Consider the following 21,580-nt stretch of genomic DNA (forward strand, 5'->3'; position numbering starts at 1 on the left):
CTTGTTTTTATGTTATATGTTGGATATGTGTAAAACTGTAATTTGAAAAACCATCTCTCTCTCTCTCTCTCTCTCTCTCTCTCTCTCTCTCTCTTTCTCTCTCTCTATCATCTATCTATCTATCACAATTTGGAATCAGAAGGCTAGGATGGGGTATCAGGTGTCAAAGGTCAGTGTAAAGGAGCACACTTTAATATCATAATATATCTAAAATATCCCTTGTGGATAGGCCTTGGCTGCCACCTAGTGGTCATTGTATGTAAGCTCAGCCTTTGTTCACTGTAACTGCTTTAAGTCTCTTGCAGGAAAAAAAGACAACATAGAGTCTTGTGGTACCCCGTAGACTGACAAATTTATTGTTTTTTAGACAGAGACAGCTGACTCGGGACACAGGTTAATTAGACGCATGGCACCGTTTGATCCTAACTGTTTGGGTCTAACCACAGCCTGAGGTAGCTTGGTCAGTAGAGCACGAGACTTTATCTTGGGGTCCTGGGTTCGAGTCCCATGTTGGGTGAAAGATTCCTGCATTACATGGCACTGGACTAAATGGACCTGATCTTCTAACGTTCTTATATACTGTCAGGGAACTGACATCGGAGCGAGAGGCGAAGGGGAGGCTCCCAGGTGATGCTGGCGAAGGACCCAGCAGCAGGGGGAGAGACAGCTCAGTAGAGGGGGAAGCCAATCAGCGCAACACCAGGGATAAAGGGAGGCAGACGGGGGAAGTGGAGAGAGGGCTCCAGGACTCTTCACTGGACATCAGTGAGGAGAGCCCAGGTCCTCCGCTACCCACGCCTTCCCTGCGCAGAAGACTCCCACGCAGTGAGAGGAGGAGGAGACTGGGTGTCAAACAACTTTTATGTTGGAAGAGGTTCAAGAAACGCCCACTGACGGATTCTGCCAGTGACTGAGGCAGCCACTATGAGAAGGGGCTGTGCAGTCAGAAAGGTTTAACAAGGCAAATTAACCAAGAAAGGCACCAGTTTACGCACGAGTAACTCATACCCACTACATATACCATACATAAATATCCACATTGACAGTGAGTTAGGAATCTGCCTAGTGCTAACCGGAAGCGAAAATGAATGCTGGACACTAAAGCATAGCAGTTTGAGAAAAGCGTCTCGAGATTTTGGGTGCCATAGGAAAATCTGTTTTCCCAGTGCACCCTCCCTTTCACAAAATCCCGGGGAGAGGGCCTTCTCGGGCACCATGGGATAGTCTATTTTCCCAGTGCACCCTTCCACTCCCCAAACCCCAAAAATAAATTTTAAAATATTTTTTAAAAACCTCCATATTGGGTGCAATGGGAAAGCTGATTTTCCCAGGGCACCCACCCCTTCACACAGCATCCACAAACCCTGGCAGCAGCTCTGTCTTTTGCAGCGGCATCCTCTCGCAGTCTGGGCGGTGACGCGGGTGGTTCAGCAAATCTGGGCCTCTCTCCTCCTCTCTTGAATTTGGGGGTCCAGAAAGGTGGAGGTGACCTGCCCCCGGGCTCTCTTGGAAAGCAGAACAGGTGCGCCCTTGGCTTCTGTCGCCGATGGTCACATCAAGCTGCTTCGTCCCGTGGTGTCCAAGGGAGCCCCTCTGATCATGGGGCGCTGTCGTGCTTCTCTCGTCCGCCAGGATCTCGGCTGTACCTGTGCTTGACTGTTGAGAGAGGAAAACAGCTCAGAAGCGGAAGGTAGAGCAACACAGCTAGACTGGTGACTGGGAGTGGCCGCCGAGACCACATAACACCAGTCCTGAAAGACCTACATTGGCTCCCAGTACGTTTCCGAGCACAATTCAAAATGTTGATGCTGACTTTTAAAACCCTAAATGGCCTCGGTCCAGTATCCCTGAAGGAGCGTCTCCATCCCCATCCGTCAGTCCGGACACTGAGGTCCAGCTCTGAGGGCTTTCTGGTGGTTCCCTCCCTGCAAGAAGCGAGGTTACAGGGAAACAGGCAGAGGGCCTTCTCGGTGGTGGCACCTGACCTGTGGAACACCCTCCCATCAGATGTCAAGGAAATAAACAACTACAGTGGTACCTCGGGTTACAGACGCTTCAGGTTACAGACTCCGCTAACCCAGAAATAGTACCTCGGGTTAAGAACTTTGCTTCAGGATGAGAACAGAAATTGCACAGCGGCAGCAGGAGGCCCCATTAGCTAAAGTGGTACCTTAGGTTAAGAACAGTTTCAGGTTAAGAACGGACCTCCGGAACGAATTAAGTTCTTAACCCGAGGTACCACTGTATCTGACTTTGCGAAGACATCTGAAGGCAGCCCTGTTTAGGGAAGCTTTGAATATTTGATGAATTATTGTACCTATTTTAATATTTTGCTGGAAGCCACCCAGTGTGGCTGGGGAAACCCAGACAGATGGGTGGGGTATAAATAATAAATTATTATTATTATTATTATTATTATTATTATTATTATTATTATTATTATTATTATTTACAAATAGCTTAGCTTATCTCCCTCTCTGCAGGTAAGCAGTGACATTGGGAAATCTGTACTAGAGGAATTCAGTTCCTTCCCCACCTCCTTCATTTTTACAATGCCCTATAAGAGAGCCAGTGTGGTGAGAGCCAGTGTGGTGTAGTGGTTAAGAGCGATAGTCTCGTAATCTGGGGAACCGGGTTCACGTCTCCGCTCCTCCACATGCAGCTGCTGGGTGACCTTGGGCCAGTCACGCTTCTTTGAAGTCTCTCAGCCCCACTCACCTCACAGAGTGTTTGTTGTGGGGGAGGAAGGGAAAGGAGAATGTTAGCCGCTTTGAGACTCGTGAAGGGGAGTGAAAGGCGGGATATCAAATCCAAACTCTTCTTCTTCTTCTTCTATAAATGGATCAGGGCAATGGCCCATCTAGACCAACATCTTCTTCTTGCCCTGATGGGGGAATCCTACAAGCAGGATTTGAGCACTAGAGTACCCTCCCCCCCCCCTGTGGCTTCCAGCAACTGAGATTCAGAAGCGTTTCTGCCTGCGACTGGCAGAACACAGACATCATTGCTTGCTGCCTCCTACATAAATTTGCCCAGTCCTCTTTTAAAGCCATCCGAGTTGGTGGCTGCCTGTGGCAGTGAGTTCCGCAGGCTAACTCTGAAGGGCTTTCTTTTCTCGGCCTTGAATCTTCCTGCACTCAACTTCATTGGATCTCTGTGAGTTCTAGCGTTATGAGAGAGAAGGTGGGGGAAAACCTTCCTCTACCTACTTTCCCCACCCCATGCTTAATTTTGCAAACTTCTATCATGTCGCCTCTTGCATGCCTTTTCTCTTAGAACAAAATCCCAAATGCTGTAGCTCAGTGGAGGAGCAATTGCTTTGCATGCAGGTGGTTCTGGGTTCGATTCCCGACATCTCCAGGTAGACCTGGCAGAGGCTCCCTCAAAATCCTGGAGAGCTTCTGCCGGTCCACTGTGGCGAGCTGGCAAGCATGTCTACTGTTGCCACAGCCATTATTATGGGGATTAAGCCAGGTCTAAATCAATGGCTGAAATGATGTCAGCCCACTATTTCAGAGCAATCAACGCCATACTTTCTGGATGGAGGCGAGGCTGAGTTCCATCTTCTTCTTCTGCGATAACGCTGGATTCCAGTGGCACACGAGGCTATCGTTCTGGATGCTGTAATTCTTATTCCCAAGCAGCCAGTAAGTCTTCATTTTCCCTTTTCCCTGCCCAGGATGGGAGAGAAAAGAGGAGATTTTTAAACCCTGGGCCTAGCCAAGGTGATGTAACCATGTGTGTGCGTGCGCGCATATGAGCTGGTCTTTGACTGTAATAAATTATCTATCATGTGTGTGTCTGGGTGGGGGTATTTGGGAATTCTCAGAAGCCAAAGAAATCGGCACAGCCGTGAAATCGGGGGTTCAGAATCAGCGCAGCTTCAAACGGTTCGGTCCGCCATCTTGATTCAAAATAGCACATGGTTGCATCCAGACACAGGCAAAAACCAGCTCCCTTGATATGAGGAACCAAAACCTAAATTTGGTCAAAACCTGTGCAGTTTTAAAAGCGTTCGTCTGCCATCTTGATGCAAAATGGCACCCAATTGTTTCCAAACATAGATGAAAACCTGCTCCTTGGTTTCGTGCAACATTTGGCCAGGATATCTCAAGAGGCGTGCAAACGCACAGCGAATGGAAAAACAACTTTCCAAAATGTATAGTCAGTTATTAGGTATTTGGTGTATTTGGTAAATGTAATCAATTTTTTAAAAAATAATAACAGAAAGTTATTTTCATCCTCTTTTTCTTTATATAGAACTCCAGAATGGATTGTAGCCAGTGCTGGTCGTACTCTGAGTAGACCCACTGAAGTTAATGGATGTGAGTGACTCCATTAATTTCAACGGGTTTGCTCTGTGTTGAACTTAGTCAGAAACAACCCAGAGTGTGATATCTGGCTCCAACTGGGGCACCCTAGAAATCTCACTTCATTTTTTAAAAATACAAAATAAACTTACTAGTCCTCAAGACTAACTTAGGTCCACTAATTTCAAATTAGTACAGCTTATAGTTAGTCCTGAATCAGAGCAGACCCATTAATCTCAAGGGATCTGCTCTGATTAAAACATAGCTGGCCACAACCCCACTGTAAGCTCCTTGGGGCAGAGAACTCGCCTTCCTTTCTCCTTTCTCCTGCAAATGCCCCAGGATGTGCTAAATGAGTGGAGATAATAACAGCAGTCACCTTCACTTCAATCTCCCCTCTCAGCTCAATGTCATAGGCATCGTCCTTCAGCAGCGCAAGGTATGTGGCTGAACTGATGTGAATCTTCTGAGCTGGGAAATGAGTTATCAGAAGACACATAGTTAAACGCGGAGCTGTTCTTGCGCTACCGCTGGTCAAAAGAGGAAACTGTAGGTCAAACCCCCACAACCCACAATCCTCCTTGTTTGTTTGTTTGTTGATTTACTACAGTGGTACCTTGGTTCTCAAACTTAATCCGTTCCCGAAGTCCGTTCCAAAACCAAAGCGTTCCAAAACCAAGGTGCGCTTTCCCATAGAAAGTAATGCAAAATGGATTCATCTGTTCCAGACTTTTAAAAACAACCCTTAAAACAGCCATTTAACATGAAATTCAAAATTGCAAAAAAGAAAATTTAATAAAAAATTATACACACACACACACACATATATATATGATGTCAAGAAATAACTATACAACCTCTGAAGGCAGCCCTGCATAGGGAAGTTTTTAATGTTTAATTACGTTTTGGTATATGCTGGACTATTTATGTATGTGGCCACGGCTGCGGCGATGTTATTGGCCCAGAGATGGAAAGAAGATAAAGTCCTGACCAGAGAAGAATGGCAGATCAAGTTGATGGATTATTCCGAAATGGCTAAAATGACTGGATGAATCAGAAATCAGGAAGACCAAATTTTTAATAAGGAATGGGGGAAATTTATAACCTCCCAGCATCCTTAACAAACTACAGTTCCTAGAATTCCTTAGAGAGAAGTCGTGTGCTTTAAATGTCTGAGCGTTCTACTCTATGGGCCCAGTGAAATTAATAAGGCTTGGTTAGTCATGCATGTTAACATAAATGGGTCTACTCTGAGTAGGAGGAGTAGCAAGGTCTACAAGCCAAGTACAGTGGTACCTCGGGTTACAGACGCTTCAGGTTACAGACTCCACTAACCCAGAAATAGTACCTCGTGTTAAGAACTTTGCTTCAGGATGAGAACAGAAATCGTGCAGCGGTGGCACAGCAGCCCCATTAGCTAAAGTGGTGCTTAAGGTTAAGAACAGTTTCAGGTTAAGAACAGACCTCCAGAACAAATTAAGTTCTTAACCCGAGGTACCACTGTACTTGGCTTGTAAAACAATTTGGTATCACAGTTGGAAAGAAGATAAAGTCTCGACCAGGGAAGAATGGCAGATTAAATAGATGGATTATTCCAAAACGGCAAAAATGACCGGAAGAATCAGAAATCAGGAAGGCTAAAATTTCAAAAAGGAACGGGGGAAATCGATAATTTATCTTAAAAACCATTGTAAACTGTTAAAATCGTTAGTAGGATTGGAATATCACTTGTAGTTTAATGGTGAATTTGGATACAATGGAGAGGTAAAAGACTTGGATCATTATAAAAGATTCAGGAGGAAATGGCCCACAAAGGGGATAAGGGAAGTCTAGGAGGTTCTTTGCCATCTTGTTTCTATGTTGTATGTTTGATATGTGACTGTAAAGTTTTAATCTAAAAAACAAAACAAAAAACCCCACAAAAAACACCCAAACAGAATCTTGCAAACTGGCTGTGATGGCAAGCTCTCTGGGATCTTGTGGGGCAGAGGGATGTGGCGTGGGGCACAGCCACTCACGCAAACTGGTGGACTCCATACGAGAGGCTGTGTTCACTGTGTCACCAAAGAGGCAATACCGAGGCATTTTGTGTCCGACGACGCCAGCCACACACGGACCTAGGGGAGAGAAACGGGGAGAGGGAGAGAAGGGTAAAGGTCAGGGCAGACAGAGATGATTTTTTTGTTCAATAACAGAAGAAGAAGCCGCTGGATCAGGCCAGATCCACTCCAGCATCCTTTTCTTACAGCAGCCAACGACAGTGGTTCTTTGGTTCTCAAACTTAATCTGTTCCGGAAGTCCGTTCCAAAACCAAGGCGCGCTTCCCCATAGAAAGCAACGCAAAATGGATTCCTCTGTCCCAGACTTTTAAAAACAACCCCTATTTGCCATGCATTTTACTATCGAACGAGACCATGGATCCATAAAATGAAAGCCAGAAACAATGTACTGCAGTCACACAACCGATCAATCCATCCGTAGCTGAACTGGGTTCCACACAGTCACAAAGACAAAATGAAAAAGAAATAGCAAAAGCAAAAGCAAACAGACCTCAGCGTAACCCTCAAAATGGAAGTGTGGCCCTCAAATTGGAAGCGTAACACTCAAAACGGAGTACATTCGGCTTCCGAAAAAGTTCGCAAACCGAAACACTTACCGGTACTTCTGGGTTTGCAGTGTTTGGGTTCCACGTTCTTTGAGTACCAAGGCGTTTGAGGACCAAGGTACCACTGTATATGGGAAATCAGAGCACAAGAGCTGTCTCCTTGCCAGCGTGGTGTAGTGGTTAAGAGCGGTAGTCTCGTAATCTGGGGAACCGGGTTCAATTCCCTGCTCCTCCACATGCAGCTGCTGGGTGACCTTGGGCCAGTCACACTTCTCTGAAGTCTCTCAGCCCCACTCACCTCACAGAGTGTTGTGGGGCAGGAAGGGAAAGGAGATTGTTAGCCGCTTTGAGACTCCTCTGGGTAGTGATAAAGAGGGATATCAAATCCAAAGAACTCCTCCTTCTCTTCTTCTTCTTCTCCTTCTTCTTCTTCTTCTCCTCCTCCTCCTCCTCCTCCTCCTCCTCCTCCTCCTCCTCCTCCTCTTCTTCTCCTCCTCCTCCTCCTCCTCCTCCCCTCCTCCTCCTCCTCCTCCTCCTCCTCCTCCTCCTCTTCTTCTTCTCCTCCTCCTCCTCCTCCTCCTCCTCCTCCTCTTCTTCTTCTTCTCCTCCTCCTCCTCCTCCTCTTCTTCTTCTTCTTCTCCTCCTCCTCCTCCTCCTCCTCCTCCTCCTCCTCCTCTTCTTCTTCTTCTCCTCCTCCTCCTCCTCCTCCTCCTCCTCCTCTTCTTCTTCTTCTTCTTCTTCTTCTTCTTCTTCTTCTTCTCCTCCTCCTCCTCCTCCTCCTCCTCCTTCTCCTTCTCCTCCTCCTTCTCCTCCTCTTCTGTGGAGACAGAGCATAGCCATCGTGGCAATTAGCCATCAATAGCACTCTCCTCCTCCATGAATTTGTCTAATCCTCTCTTAAAGCCACCCACGTTGGTGGCCATCCCTGCCTCCTGTGGCAGGGAGTTCCGTAGTTTAACTTTGTGCTGCATGGGCTGAAATTCAGAAGATTTCTGTCCCGAATCTCCCAGCATTCAGCTTCATTGGATGTCTTCGGATTCCAGAGGGAGGAAAAAATTGTTCCCTGCCGTGCTAAACTTCTACACATCACCTCTTACTTGCTTTTTCTCTCAACGGAAAAGTCCCAAACAATGCAAACTTTCCCCATAGGGGGAGTCGCTCCACCCCCTTTATCATTGCAGTCACTGATTTAGTTAAATAATGTGCACTGCTTGATTGTAGAACGACAACAACAACCCGACACTCACAAATCAGTTTAGAAAAAGAATAAAAATGAAACTATCGGGGGGTTTTAAATCAGTTAAATGCCTTTCAAAATGATTGCCTCTTCTCCATCTCTGCCAACCTGTCTCACCTGTGTGAATCCCAGCCCGTAGCTGCAGCTTGCCGCTGGGCATGTGGGGTATCACGACTTGCCGGACGGCGGCCACCAAGTCCAGAGCCATCTTGGCGATCTCATCGGCATGCTTTGTGCCGTTCCTCTCTGGCAAGCCGCTCACGACCATGTAGGCGTCCCCAATGGTCTCCACCTGGTGGGGAAGAGGGATCCAAAAATTGTGGAATCAGAAGAGACCTTGAGGGTCATTTAGTCAAGATCTGAGCCAAAATATAAAACATAATTTCAGTGGCTTGGTCACCCTGCAAATTATTATTATTACTATAAATTTATTTCTACCTGACTTTTACCCTAAGGGTAATTAAGACACAATATTAAGAGCAGTTTGAAATGACTTGCAATCTCAAAAATAGGCATCCCAAGTGTCAAAAGAGGTGCATCTCCAGCAAATCTTTATATATATATACACACACATACATACATATGGTTGTCAATCACATATACAACATAAATACAAGATTCCAAAGAACCTACTGGACTTCCCTCTTCTCCTTTGTGGGTCCTATTTGTTATGTACTGATGTTCTCACCCTGGGCCAGCAGGGGGATACTGTAGATAGTTATGCAAATGCAGAATCGAAAAGTGACGTTCAGTGATTGGATAGTTTTAGAAAATGGCAATAGTTGCATTGTTCTGGAGCTCTATATAAGCAGGCTGACTGAGCTCCTCAGCCTAGTTCTGTTCTGGCATCTGAATAAAGAAGAGCTGTTTAAAGAATCGCTGTGTCGTCTGACATGTTCACCCACAACTTGACACTATTGTTAATCATTTCCTCCTGCATCTTTTCCTATAATCCAAACCTTTTGGAATATGTCCAAAATTCACCATTAAACTGCAAGCGTTATTCCAATCCTACTAAATGTTTTTGCTGTTTACAATGGTTTTTAAGATAAATTATAAATTTCCACCATTCCTTATTAAAATTTTGATCTTCTTGATTTCTGATTCTTCCGGTCATTTTAGCCATTTCAGCATGATCCATCAAGTTGATCTCCAGAAAACCTTATGTTGGTTATTATTATTCACAATGGCCCTGCCAGGTAGGCCCATGGAGGGAAAGCGCTCTGGCCACTCCGTCGTTTTTGGGTTGCCCTCTTCTTTTCCTGCCTGAGACGTCTTCCCTGACCACCCCGCTGCTTTAACAAAGCCGGAAGCCACTGACCTTGTACACGTCGTAGGATTCGATCCGGGTATCGAAGCAGACGTAGAGGTTGTTGAGCATCTCAACCACCTGTAAGGGGGTGCAGGAGGCGGCGATGCTGGTGAAGCCCACGACATCTGAGAAGAAGATGGTTACCTGTTGTGGGAAGATGGATCGGGCTGTATTATCATACCTGTCCAACAAAGGGAGCTGGTTCCTGGGTTACAGGTGAAGTTGGCTCCAGGTTGGGGGGGGGGCTCCATAAGGTGAGCACTTTCCTACTGTAGGGGTGCCCCAGGCCAACTTAGAAGTAGAGGGGAGGCAGTGGTAAAAGTGCAGACCCACCAAGTTGTGGGATGCAATCCACTGGGAGCAGTCAAATACAACATTCATTGTTTTCCTAGAGTGGACATGCAAGGGGATGTTGGTCCAGCCAGTTGAAACTTCCTGTTCCTCCTGAGCTGGAGCATCCTTCCTTGCATGTGACTAGAGGTGGGCGTGACCTTACCTGTCCAGGTAACAAAAGGAAGAGTCACGCAGCAACCTTCCCTCTTTTTGACTTCCTTCGTCATTTGACCAGCTTTTAGATAGGACTGCTCTGTTAGCTCTCAGCTAGCAGAAGCACTGGGATTATTCCCCCATATGGGGTAGATCCACATGCACATATTTGTAGCTAAGTCTGCCATCAGGAATCCAACTGTGAACTGATGTGAGTAAACTTCTTTTATTGACTTTGAATAAGATTGTTGTGTCTTTATTCTTTTAAGAGGGATTAAAGGGAACTTACCAGGAATATACAATTCAATCTGAAGACAGACTGAATTGTATAATAGTGAGAGGCTTACACAAGCCTGCAACCAGCTATCTGCTGTGCATGTCACAAAGAGGAATGTAACTCTGCTACATAAAGAAACTCACTAGCGCAAGTTAGGAAGGATATTAATAAACAATATATCCTCTCCTGCAACCCTGAACATTCTCACACAAGCGTCCCTTATTTTCCAGGGACAGTTCCCGATTTACAGAAGCCTTCCAGGTTCTGATTTGATCCCAGAATGTCCCACTTTTCCTTAGGACATCTCTGTTTTCATTGGAGAAAAGTTGAAGGGTATGGTCGGACGTCCTTATTTTCATTGGATAAATGTTGGAGGGTATGGAGTTATCTGACCCCTTAGCCACCTGAAGGCAGTTGTTTAAATGTTTAATGTTTTATTGCATTTTTATATATGTTGGAAGTCATGCAAGAGTGGCTGGGGTAACCCAGTCAGATGAGCGGGGTACTGTATAAGTCAGGCATAGGCAAACTCAGCTCTCCAGATGTTTTAGGACTACAAATCCCATGATCTCTAGCTAACATGACCCGTGGTCAGCGATGATGGAAATTGTAGTCTCAAAACATCTGGAGGGCCAAGTTTGCCTATGCCTGGTATAAGTAACTAAGTAAGTAAGTAAGTAAGTAAGTAAGTAAGTAAGTAAGTAAGTAAGTAATAATAGAATAGGACATTCCTATTTTCATCGGAGAAATGTTGGAAGCTCCCCCCTGGAGCTGCTGTTTTAATTTCCCATTTTAGCATCTTGGGAAATCAAAATGGCTGCTCTCAGACCTTCGCTAGCGGGACTGCTCTTTAAATTTCCCCACAATCCATCGAAGCATGGCCACCAGCATGAGCATTGTGGGAAATAAAAATGGCTGCTCCCAGACATTGTGGCGGCTGTTAGCAGGCTGCTTTTCTTCTGGGCCAAACCATCATGGGACAAGTGTTTAAGCAGCTATCACATCTATGCGATAGATAGCCGTGTGCTTATGTGGTTGTTACATTTTTGTCCCACCTTTTTCTCCACGGGAGCTCCAGGTGGCTCACTCATTTAACCCCCACAACAACCCTGTGAGGTGGGTCAGGCTGAAAGGCAATGACGGGCCCAGTGAGCTTCACAGCCTAGTGGAGATTCGAACCCAGGTCTCCTAGGTCCCAGTCCAGCACTCTAACCACTACACTACTGCAGGTTTGGGAAAACAGCCCCACAGCAGGATTTGAGGAAAGTCTTTCCTGTGATTATAAAAAGCCCTCTTTGATATTCTGTCCTAAAGGCTGCCCGGATCCTCACTTAATTCTTCGTTTCCCCTCTCTGAATTCCCTATAGCTGCCGCAATTATCTCCAGATGTCCTTCTGCAATTCTCTCCTCCAAGGCTTCGTCTTTGATGCCGAGGGTTCTGATCCGGCTGTTCGTAATTGCTCAATTAGGGGATTGTTTAGGAAATTACACCTCTTGTTGAAATGCAAATGTAATTCTTTTTTGGGGTGGGGTCAAGAGAGTCCCCCTGCATGACGATTGCCGAGCACCCAGAGACGAGAGAGGAGACGGTGAAAATGAGGTCATTTATTTCCCTGTGAGGTACCATTTCCTGGCAAACCTTAGGGGCGCAGAATGCGTTTCAAAATGGTTGCCGACATGTGACCACCCAAGAGGCGCGAGGGAACTATGAGGAGCAGTAACTTTTCATAGAATTGCAGAATTCAACTAGTCCAACACCCTGCAACGCCACTGGACCCCACTTCCTCTCCTTTCGATTCTTATCACTAAGGCATAACGACAACAGCCGATAAAATCTTTTGTTATTGAGAGTTTTGGACTGTCTCGCCAGAGTGGTGCATACTATAGTTATCTCTCGCTCAGACTACTGCAATGCGCTCTATGTGGGACTACCTTTGAAGGTGACCCGGAAACTACAACTAATCCAGAATGCAGCAGCCAGACTGGTGACTGGGAGCGGCCGCCGAGACCATATAACACCGGTCTTGAAAGACCTACATTGGCTCCCAGTACGTTTCCGAGCACAATTCAAAGTGTTGGTGCTGACCTTTAAAGCCCTAAACGGCCTCGGTCCAGTAGACCTGAACAAGCGTCTCCACCTCCATCGTTCTGCCCGGACACTGAGGTCCAGTGCTGAGGGCCTTCTGGTGGTTCCCTTGCTGCGAGAAGCCAAGTTACAGGGAACTAGGCAGAGGGCCTTCTTGGTAGTGGCACCCGCCCTGTGGAACGCCCTCCCACCAGATGTCAAAGAGATAAACAACTCCCAGACTTTTTCATGATCAAGGTGTCTCCCCTGCCAGGTAAGAATACTCATCACAAAGTATTGGAAGACACAAGATTTACCCACCCTGGAAGAATGGCAGATGAAAGTGATGGACTATATGACATTAGCTGAGATGACTGGCAGAATCCGCGATCAGGGAAAGAAGACGGCGGAAGAAGAATGGAAGAAATTTAAAATCTACCTTAAGGACTATTATAAACTTGATGAATGTTAGAATGTCGAGGTTTGAGTAAGAAAGGGTTACAGCGATACAAGATTAGATTGAAGGAAAGATTGAGAGGACAGAGGATTGATAGATATATTTAGAGTTGCTAAAAACTTTTGGACATTGGGATGCAGAAAGGGGAGGTATGGGGAAGTCTGAGAAACACGGTTTATGAAAAAAAGGTTATGAAATTATACGTGTTTGTATGTCTTTTTATATGTTTGTATTGTCTTAAAAAATTTTGTAAAACCAATAAAAAAAATTTATTAAAAAAAACAAAAAAAACAACAACTCCCAGACGTTTAGAAGACATCTGAAGGCAGCCCTGTTTAGGGAAGCTTTTAATGTTTAACAGACTATTGTATTTTAATATTTTGTTGGAAGCTGCTCAGAGTGGCAGGGGAAATCCAGCCAGATGGGCGGGGAATAAATAATAAATTATTATTATTATATTATTATTATTATCTGAACGAAAAACTGTTCATTTGGTATTTGGAGAAAGAGGTCTCTTGGGAAGCCTCAAGCCTCTTGGCGTATTATCTGTTTTTATTTATTCGATTTATTTGCAAAATTTCCTACCCTGTCGACATATACCATCACTCTCCTCTGGGCCACGCTTTCAGAATAAAAATCTGCTCACGCTCAGAAATACATCGGAAAACACAACTAGGATTGTCCTCTGTATCACTTGATGTCCTTGCTCTCATTTTGAAAAGGTATCTATCCATTAAAAAATATTTTGATACTACACTACACTGAAATGTTTCTTTGATTGTCCTCAAACCTTCCTGCCACACTTGCCATCCTCTTGGGCTACATCGCTAGGACCTCAGAGAGACCAGCGTTCGAATCCCCCCACTTGGAGCTCACTGGATGGCCTCAGGGCCAGTCATTGCCTCTTGGCCTAACCAACCTCACAGGGTTGTTTTGAGGATTGACTGAGGAGCGAGATCACTGGGTACAATGCCTTGAGTTCCTTGGAGAAAAAAGTGGGATTTAAAGATTAATAATAATTTTTAAAATGTAACACGGTGGCAAACATTTGAAGGCTGAAAGATGCTGTTTCTGGCAACCCTGAACTCACTGGCAGAGAAAATGTGGTTGGTTTCTCACTGTTTTGTAGGATGTTTTTGATGGAGGTGGTTGATGCACTGGGATCCTTTGGGAGGGAAGGTGGGATACAAATTTTCTTCTTTATTTAGTCTCTGCGCTGACTGCCCTTGAGAGATGTCCCTGATTCAAAGATACCAGGCTAGCAGTGTGCAAGTCACCTGTGACGGCGTTCTTACCTGGTCGTAATTTTCTGCCTCCACATGCTTGCGTTTCCTCAGCTGCTTGGCGACGGATTTGGGCAACATCTGGTGCAGGAGGTCCTCGGCCAAGCTCCGCTCACGCTTCAAATCCTCCGTCCGTTCCTTGAGGCTCCTGGCATAATTCCAGATCCAATCTGTCATCTCCTTGAACGACACCAGGACGATGGGGTAGATGAGGCTGGCGACCGCCAGCAGGCACACCTTGAGGCTCACCAGGGAGAGGATATCTCTGGATTTTTTGCTGAGCCTCTGCCGGCTCTTCTCCCACAAGCAGGCCTGGAAGGAATCCAAGTCCTTCACCAAATGCTCATCTGGTGGCAATGGCGAGGGTGGTGGGGAGAAAACCGGGATGCCCCCATATTGGGTGGAAGAGATGGAGAGGTTTGGGTTCTCCGCCCAACAGCCTTGAACGCTTTCGGATGCGATGGCGGCATAGGTCAGAACGGCAGACATTTGGTACCACAGGCCTTGGGCGTCCACAGAAGATGATGGAGGCATCTCTTGGGACTTCAGGAAGCCTCCTTTGGTTCTGAGGATGGCTCTGAGGGACGCCACATCAACCCAATCTGGGTTCGACTTTATCGCTTCAAGGTCTTCCTCAGGACTCCCAAGCACCGCCAAGATTTCGGATACAATCCTGGACCACGCAAGAACCATCGCCGCTGCTTGGGTGCCGTTCAGCTTCTCCCTGATCTCACTGGCGAAAGTTTGGCACCCAAAGTCTACCTTGCATGGCAACTGCATCCCATGGTCCTTCCCTCCGGATCCCTCGCAGGAAACGGCAAACTTCCCCAACGCGCGATCCAGGAAGAACGTGTTCAGTGCTTGGCCCTCGCCATCTTCCTGCCTACGAATCTCATCTCGGAAGAGGATGGCGAGATGGAGGACCCAGACCGTCTGGCAGGAGGGGAAGCTGGCGAGGGCTGCCTTGGCGTTCCTCCATGATTCCAGAGTTTTGCTTAAATCCAGAGAGATGCTCCCCATCAGGGTGGCCACGGAGACCAGGCAGGCGACCAGGATTCGCCTCACTGTCTTGCTGGTGCTACAGGGACAGAAGCTGAGGAAAGGAAAGGAGAAACTGGTTAATTTCGTCCCCTTCACAAGTGGAAAGGTATGCAGACTCATAGAATTGTCGAGAAAGGGACCGAAGGATAATCTAGTGACTAGTCCAACCCCCTGGAATGCAGGAATCACAGCTGTCAATATCAATCTCAGTTTTTCTCCCTTTTTCCATTCATAAGTTCATTTCTCCATGTTTTCACATCACGTCAGGTTTTCCCAGCTGGATAAACGGGACATAAAGTAATTAAAAACAGTTTAAAGCAAGAAGACAACAAATCAACAGCCTTTTTGATGGGTTAGTCTTATCTTTTTGGATGATGAATTATTCTTAATGTCAGTAGGAATTGGTGTTGTTTGTTTTTTCCTCTTCCTTCTCCCTTTCCCCCCTCTGCTATATTTGTAATAAAACACACACATAAGAGCACCTCTGTGCAAATAAATAAAAAGAGGGAAGATAGAACCCCACTTTTTTCCCCAGAGCAACTATAGTGAAAATGATGCAACTGGACAACAGAGCATTTGATGGCGAGTTAACAGGAGAAAAATTTATTCTGGAAGATTGCTTCATGAATTTGCTGCAGAGCTTAGGATTTTTTTGATGAACCCATAGGGCAAGATGGAGCTGTGGTGATGATCTAGAAATGTCATGGTTTTACATCCTCCTCTGCATTAAGAAGTATCAGTTTAAAATTTATTTGTGTCTTGGTTTCCTACTAAGCCTTCCCAGTTGAAACGATAAAGAAGAGGCTTTCAGTCTATCAAACATTTATCTCACACAAATTAGTTTACATATCATCTGTTTTATTGATGCAAACTGGGGGGGGGGGAGGGGGAGAGAATCCAAAATGGATCGCAAGACATTTTAGACAAAAATATGAACATTTGAGGGAACAAATGGTTTGCATTTGTGAATAATTTCATTCCTTTCTTAGCTCTGCTTCTGAGCTGTTCAATTTTCTGTTTCTGACAATACAAGTTTTTACGTTCCAATTTAACCATGCAATTTAAAAAAAAAACCAACACCTAGCAATCTCAATGTTTTTAAAAATCAGTTTCTAGGTTGCTAGCTCTTTCATTTTCTCCTACTGCACCTTTTATATTTAAATCTACAATTCAGTAAAATAAGTATACATTGTGGATAGCACAGAACAAATTCGTGTAAATGAAAAACTTAACTGTAATCAATTTCTTTTCTCTGTCCATCTTTGATAATTCTTATCCCCAATCAGTTTGCTTGGCTTGAATTATCCAGCTTTTCACTCAAGAGATGAAATTTTATTTTCCCAATGGGTTTAACAGTTTGGGGGATTGTGCAGAGGGGATCAGCTGAATAAGATTTGCATTCTGGTGGTAAATTTCGGTTCCTTGGTTAGTTTATGGTTCATCTGAATAATATTTTTAAAAGCTTTTTATATTCAGGATCTGGTCCATCAATTTGACCAAATCTCAAGTCTGTTTCCTTAGCCAGTTCCAAAGTTGTTTGATTCCTATTTTATGCTGTTCAGATCAATTTTCTGCTGCCTTGTTTTTCCTGTATATGAAAGGGCATATTAAATACACAAACACACACAACCATTCTTTTCTGATAGCTTCCGGCTTCCTAGGTCTCCTGGATCTCTCCCCTCCCTGAAACTTCCCACTCCCCCCCCCCCCTTTCCAGTAAAAATTCAGCCCAACTTTTCTCCTGGTTTTTGTCTCCTTTACAGCACCTACCTGCAGGTTGCACAGCTGTTCCCTTGCCCCCAAACTTGCTCTTCCTTGCCTTTGTCTTGCTTGAGGTTGGATTTCCTCTTGAGTGAAGTTGAGGAGGTAAAAAAACGTTGGCTGCCCACTCCAGACATGGAACCCTTCCCAGACTTGGGGACTGGTAAACAGAGATTATGGGAATTGGCCAGAGATGATACCTTGTTCAAAAGCTCCTTTGATTCCCAGCGCCTGGAAGCAGCAGTTATCCCCCTCTGGAGGCTTGGTAGGGTACCAGTGGCTCTCCCCTCTCTGTGCGTAAAGGGTGGTGCTGATGCTGGAAGAGCAACTGAGATGTCTGTTTGTAGCAAAAGATGGAGAGGACCCACAGAACCATTCCAGGTCCGTGTTGGCTAACTCCCCACATTGATCATGCAATGGGAGCAGAATTATCTAGCAGCTATAACTGGGGAAAAGGCGAGCGGTTAGCCTTAAATATGTTTGGGATGCAAACTCTCCCTAATGAAAATTCATTTGCAAAGTTTTTAAACGTGCGCGTGCATGGAAAATTTATTTGCTCACTTATTCCAGCTATTTCTTTCAAAACGTAACGCCAGCATAAAGTGAAAAACGCTCTCTTTATTCATTCTGTGTTGCTAGCTATAGTGCAGATGGGAGAAGCAGTTTGCTCCTGTGTGGTGCACCCTGGCTCTCAGAAGGTAGAGATCCAGACCCCAGCTTAAAAAAGGCTCCCTGCCCCTGCTGGAACTGAAGGCGAGGACTGTGTTGCAAATAACGTAAGTTTTCAAAAAAGAAAAGGCACTAGCTGGTTACTGCTCACTAGGATGAAGCCCCACTGCAAGCACTAGAACAGGCATAGGCAACGTCGGCCCTCCAGATGTTTTGGAACTACAATTCCCATCATCCATGACCACTAGTCCTGTTAGCTAGGAATCATGGGAGTTGTAGTCCCAAAACATCTGGCGGGCCGAGGTTGCCTATGCCTGCACTAGAATTTAATTTTGGGTCAAAATGCCTATATAGGATTGGGGTTCACACCCATGGTATAGAACTCCGGCACAAATGGCGTATACAGTGAAAGGGTTTAGTCCCAAATGCTGGCATTGTGGTCAGGAAAAAGGACTATATTCACACATGTGGTGGGAATGTAATCTGGTTAAGGAATATTGGCAAAAGATTATAAAGGTAATTTCTGGATTATTTCAAATACACGTAGAAGTTAATAGGGATTTGTTATTTTTGGGAATACTGGGAAATAACAAAGTAAAGAGTAATAAGCAAGAGTTGTACAAGATTATGATTCTAGCTGGAATGGCAGTTATTGCTTTGGGATGGAAAGAAAAGGCCAAATGGAATATGGAAAAATGGAATGATTATGTTTTTGAATACGTACAATCAGAAATATTCGCACAGATAGTGGCAGAGGCTAGATGGGAAAATAAATGCCAAAGATTTACAAATAAATGGGCATTTTACAGGAACTGGATAGAAAGAGGGGAAGCCAACCCTAACATACAAGCTCGAATGAACAGACTGTCTACATGGATAAAGATATGAAGAAGGAAGGCCTGACCGGGGGCAGGGAGGACTGGAGTGGGAAGGGAGGGGAAGGGGGGGGGGAGTAAACCGGATGGTATTTTGAATTGATTTTGTTATGTAAGCCTTTTTTTCAGAAACCACATATATTAATGTTATGTAGTTAGGCACTGTAGTATGAATGAATTTTGTTCTGTATTCTTTGTTTTATAGTATATATATAATAATGTTATGTTACTAAGCAAATTTAATAAAACGGGGGGGGGGGAGGATTGGGGTTCACAGGTCTTCCTCCCCACGTCAGTTGAGTCTCTGAAGCACGGGTGGCCAGTCAGTTGGTGGCAAATGGGGCATTGCCTCACCAACCTTTGTCTGCTGTCAGCCAGTCCCCACCTGCCTGCCTGCCAACCAGCCCTGTGGAGTGGCCCTGCCTGCCAGCTTAGTCTCAGTGTCGCCCTTGTAGAATTCAGCAGGCAGGAGGAGGAGGATGGGAGTGAAACTAGAATTAGTTTCCCATTTCATATCAGGTGATGAAAGCGGATGGCACTGTCCTTGCCCGTCCCTCAAAAATGCCATCTAAGAAGAGGAAAGGAATTCCTGCAGCAGGGCACGTTCCCTCCCCTTCCCTTCTTGAATGTACACGCTGTAAAATGGAAGACCCTGCAGTATGAGGAGACCAGTCTTATAGCACACAGTCAACCCAAGTGGAGGTGACAATCTTCTTGTCATTGCCCCAATCTCATCCTTGAAACTACAGTCTGTAAAGAGGAAAGAAGGAGCCACTCTAAGCAGAACAGGAGGAGAGAACTGCCTTCTCCCAGTACGTTTCCGAGCACGATTCAAAGTGTTGGTGCTGACCTTTAAAGCCCTAAACGGCCTCGGTCCAGTATACCTGAAGGAGCGTCTCCACCCCCATCGTTCAGCCCGGACACTGAGACCCAGCGCCAAGGGCCTTCTGGCGGTTCCCTCATTGCGAGAAGTGAGGCTACAGGGAACCAGACATAGGGCCTTCTCGGTAGTGGCGCCCACCCTGTGGAATGCCCTCCCATCAGATGTCAAAGAGATAAATAATTACCTGACATTCAGAAGACATCTTAAGGCAGCCCTGTTCAGGGAAGTTTTAAATATGTAACTCTGTACTGTTTTTAACACTGATTGGGAGCCGCCCAGAGTGGCTGGGGAAACTCAGCCAGATGGGCGGGGTATAAATAATAAATTATTGTGATTATGATTATTATTATTTATTATTATTATTATTCTATGGAACTCATTCACAGGGTCGTCTTAAGCATATGTGGCGCCGGAGTGCAAAGATCCACCCGGCACCCCTAGGTTGCCCAGAGGTGTCAACCTTTTTTTAGGGGTGGGGGACCCCAAAGTTGTTGGCTTTTTAAAGGAAATAGTTGTTTACTTTTAGAACAGTTGTGGGACACAGGGACTCACAGCGCCAACCAAAAGGGGTGCCAGCACCCCAGGGGCGTACAAGGGGGGCGCGGGTTCCATGCTGGGGGGGACAAAATGTTAGGCAGCACGCACAGTCGCCGCGCTGTCCGCCTGCTGCCCCCCCCCGCATGGCGGTTAACTGTTTTGGCTGCGCGTGCAGCACCCGGAGTGCCGTGTAACGTTGTGGGCACTGTGCGACCCATCCTGATGTGTGCGCCAAGCTGCGGGTTCCTTTGCTGGCTTTTCTGCTGTCAGCGCACGCTCCCAGCGCCGTCCAACATGGGGTGCCAGTGCAGAACGATGGGGAATGCAAGCGGCATTGGAGGTAACATCTCCAGACAGGATCCGTGTGCTCCTATTCATTGGGTTTTGTTGCTGCCTTCAGTGCTGTCAGTGCACGGCAGATCCCACCACAACGTTACACGGCGCTCTGGGCATGGCGCCAAAACAGTTAGGTGTCATGCAGCTGGGGCAAGAGCCAACAGCTGAGCAGAGCCGAGCCTGTTGGAGCGCCTTGGGCTCTTCTGCTGCTGTGGCTCGGCGCAAGTTCAGGGGTGAGTGTTGGAGTCTGGGGAAGAGCCGCCTGCAGAAGAGCTGGTGGCACTCTGAAGGGCTATGCTCCGCTTGACTGTCGGCGGCTCTTCCCCAGACTCCAATGGTCAGCCCCAGACTCTCGGCCTGGTGTCCCTAAGAGCCCAGCGCTCTGGTGCCGTGCACCCCTAGTGCCAAGGGTTAAGACGACCCTGCTCCTGTATAGGATATAGCCAGTGCCAGATTTATGTATAGGCTAAGTAGGCTGAATCCTAGGGCCTCTAAATCTAGGGGGCCTGGCCAGCCTGCCCGCTCCCCAGCAGGCAACCTCCCCTCTCCCAAAATTGCAAACCCAATACTTCATGCGAGGGCAGGGCAACTTGGGCCTCTAAATCTAGGGGGCCTCGCCAGCCTGCCATCTCCCCAGTGCCGCAGTCTACCCTCTCTCAAAATTGCAAACCCAAGACTTCATGCAAGGGCAGGGAAACTAAGGCCCAGCAACTATGAGACGCAGGGCCAGCCAGTGGGGGCCCAATTTGAAGAAGTGGGGCCCAACTTTAGTTTTTTTTTGTAGGGCCAAAGTCTGCAAAATCTCATAGATATAAATAAAATCCATCTAGATTGCCCTGGTGTGGGGGCCCCCTTAGGAGCGGCCGACAGGGCCCAATTTGGCCCAGTTCCCTTAAGGTCAGCCCTGATGAGTCTATGCAGGGGTTGGACTGACAAGCCCTGCACCTTCTAGGTCCCTGGTGTCACTATTCAGAGTACAGACTCAAATCAGTTTTGTCACCTCCCCCCCCCAAACCCCGGGACGATGAGCCCAGCCACCTTTTATTCACAGTTGCATAAGCGCTACACTACAGCATGGCCATAAAGCTGTACATTCAACCGATGAAATACACACCCAATATGTAGCAATGGAGATTTATGTTACCACTTTCTGAATGAACACTGTGCTTTATTAATGAACTGTATTTTTGGAATTACCTAAGAGCCACCAATAGGGAGCTCTAGAATATGACAACTAACCAACTGGGTACTACCAAACAGCGACCCCTATTGCTGAAAGCAGGTAACCAACAGGAAACGCTTCAGCTCAGCCTTTGCACTGTTGATTGAACACCCCCTGCTGTGCAGACAATGGAAAACGCTCAGAAATTGTATCCCTGACTTGTCAACCTGTTAGTCCAAAGTCTTCCTAGATTATAAAGCTCCAAAATACAGGCCAAAAGAGAG

At 46.2% G+C, this 21,580-nt stretch overlaps 1 protein-coding gene across 3 annotated transcripts in view; it reads right to left on the minus strand.

Moving 5' to 3' along the window:
* Positions 1-284: 284 nt before the first annotated feature.
* LOC308591898 (uncharacterized protein) overlaps positions 285-21,580 on the minus strand; it is a 192,073-nt gene continuing 170,777 nt past the window's right edge. The window contains exons 2-11 of one of the 3 annotated variants that reach the window (XM_081203029.1): positions 16,844-18,367; positions 14,045-15,125; positions 13,669-13,731; positions 9,474-9,608; positions 8,270-8,444; positions 6,329-6,427; positions 4,690-4,781; positions 3,534-3,671; positions 1,013-1,656; positions 285-571 (exon numbers count right to left, since the gene is read on the minus strand). In XM_081203029.1, the coding sequence (XP_081059155.1) occupies positions 1,345-1,656; positions 3,534-3,671; positions 4,690-4,781; positions 6,329-6,427; positions 8,270-8,444; positions 9,474-9,608; positions 13,669-13,731; positions 14,045-15,125; positions 16,844-16,971 (2,223 nt within the window). In that variant the 5' untranslated portion in view covers positions 16,972-18,367 and the 3' untranslated portion in view covers positions 285-571; positions 1,013-1,344. Of the gene's footprint in view, positions 572-1,012; positions 1,657-3,533; positions 3,672-4,689; positions 4,782-6,328; positions 6,428-8,269; positions 8,445-9,473; positions 9,609-13,668; positions 13,732-14,044; positions 15,126-16,843; positions 18,397-21,580 lie in introns of those variants that run through there. The other 2 variants (XM_081203028.1, XM_081203030.1) reach the window with 2 other exon arrangements.

The sequence above is a fragment of the Podarcis bocagei genome (genome assembly GCF_964188305.1).
Source record: "Podarcis bocagei genome assembly, chromosome: 7".
Classification (NCBI taxonomy): Eukaryota; Metazoa; Chordata; class Lepidosauria; order Squamata; family Lacertidae; genus Podarcis; species Podarcis bocagei.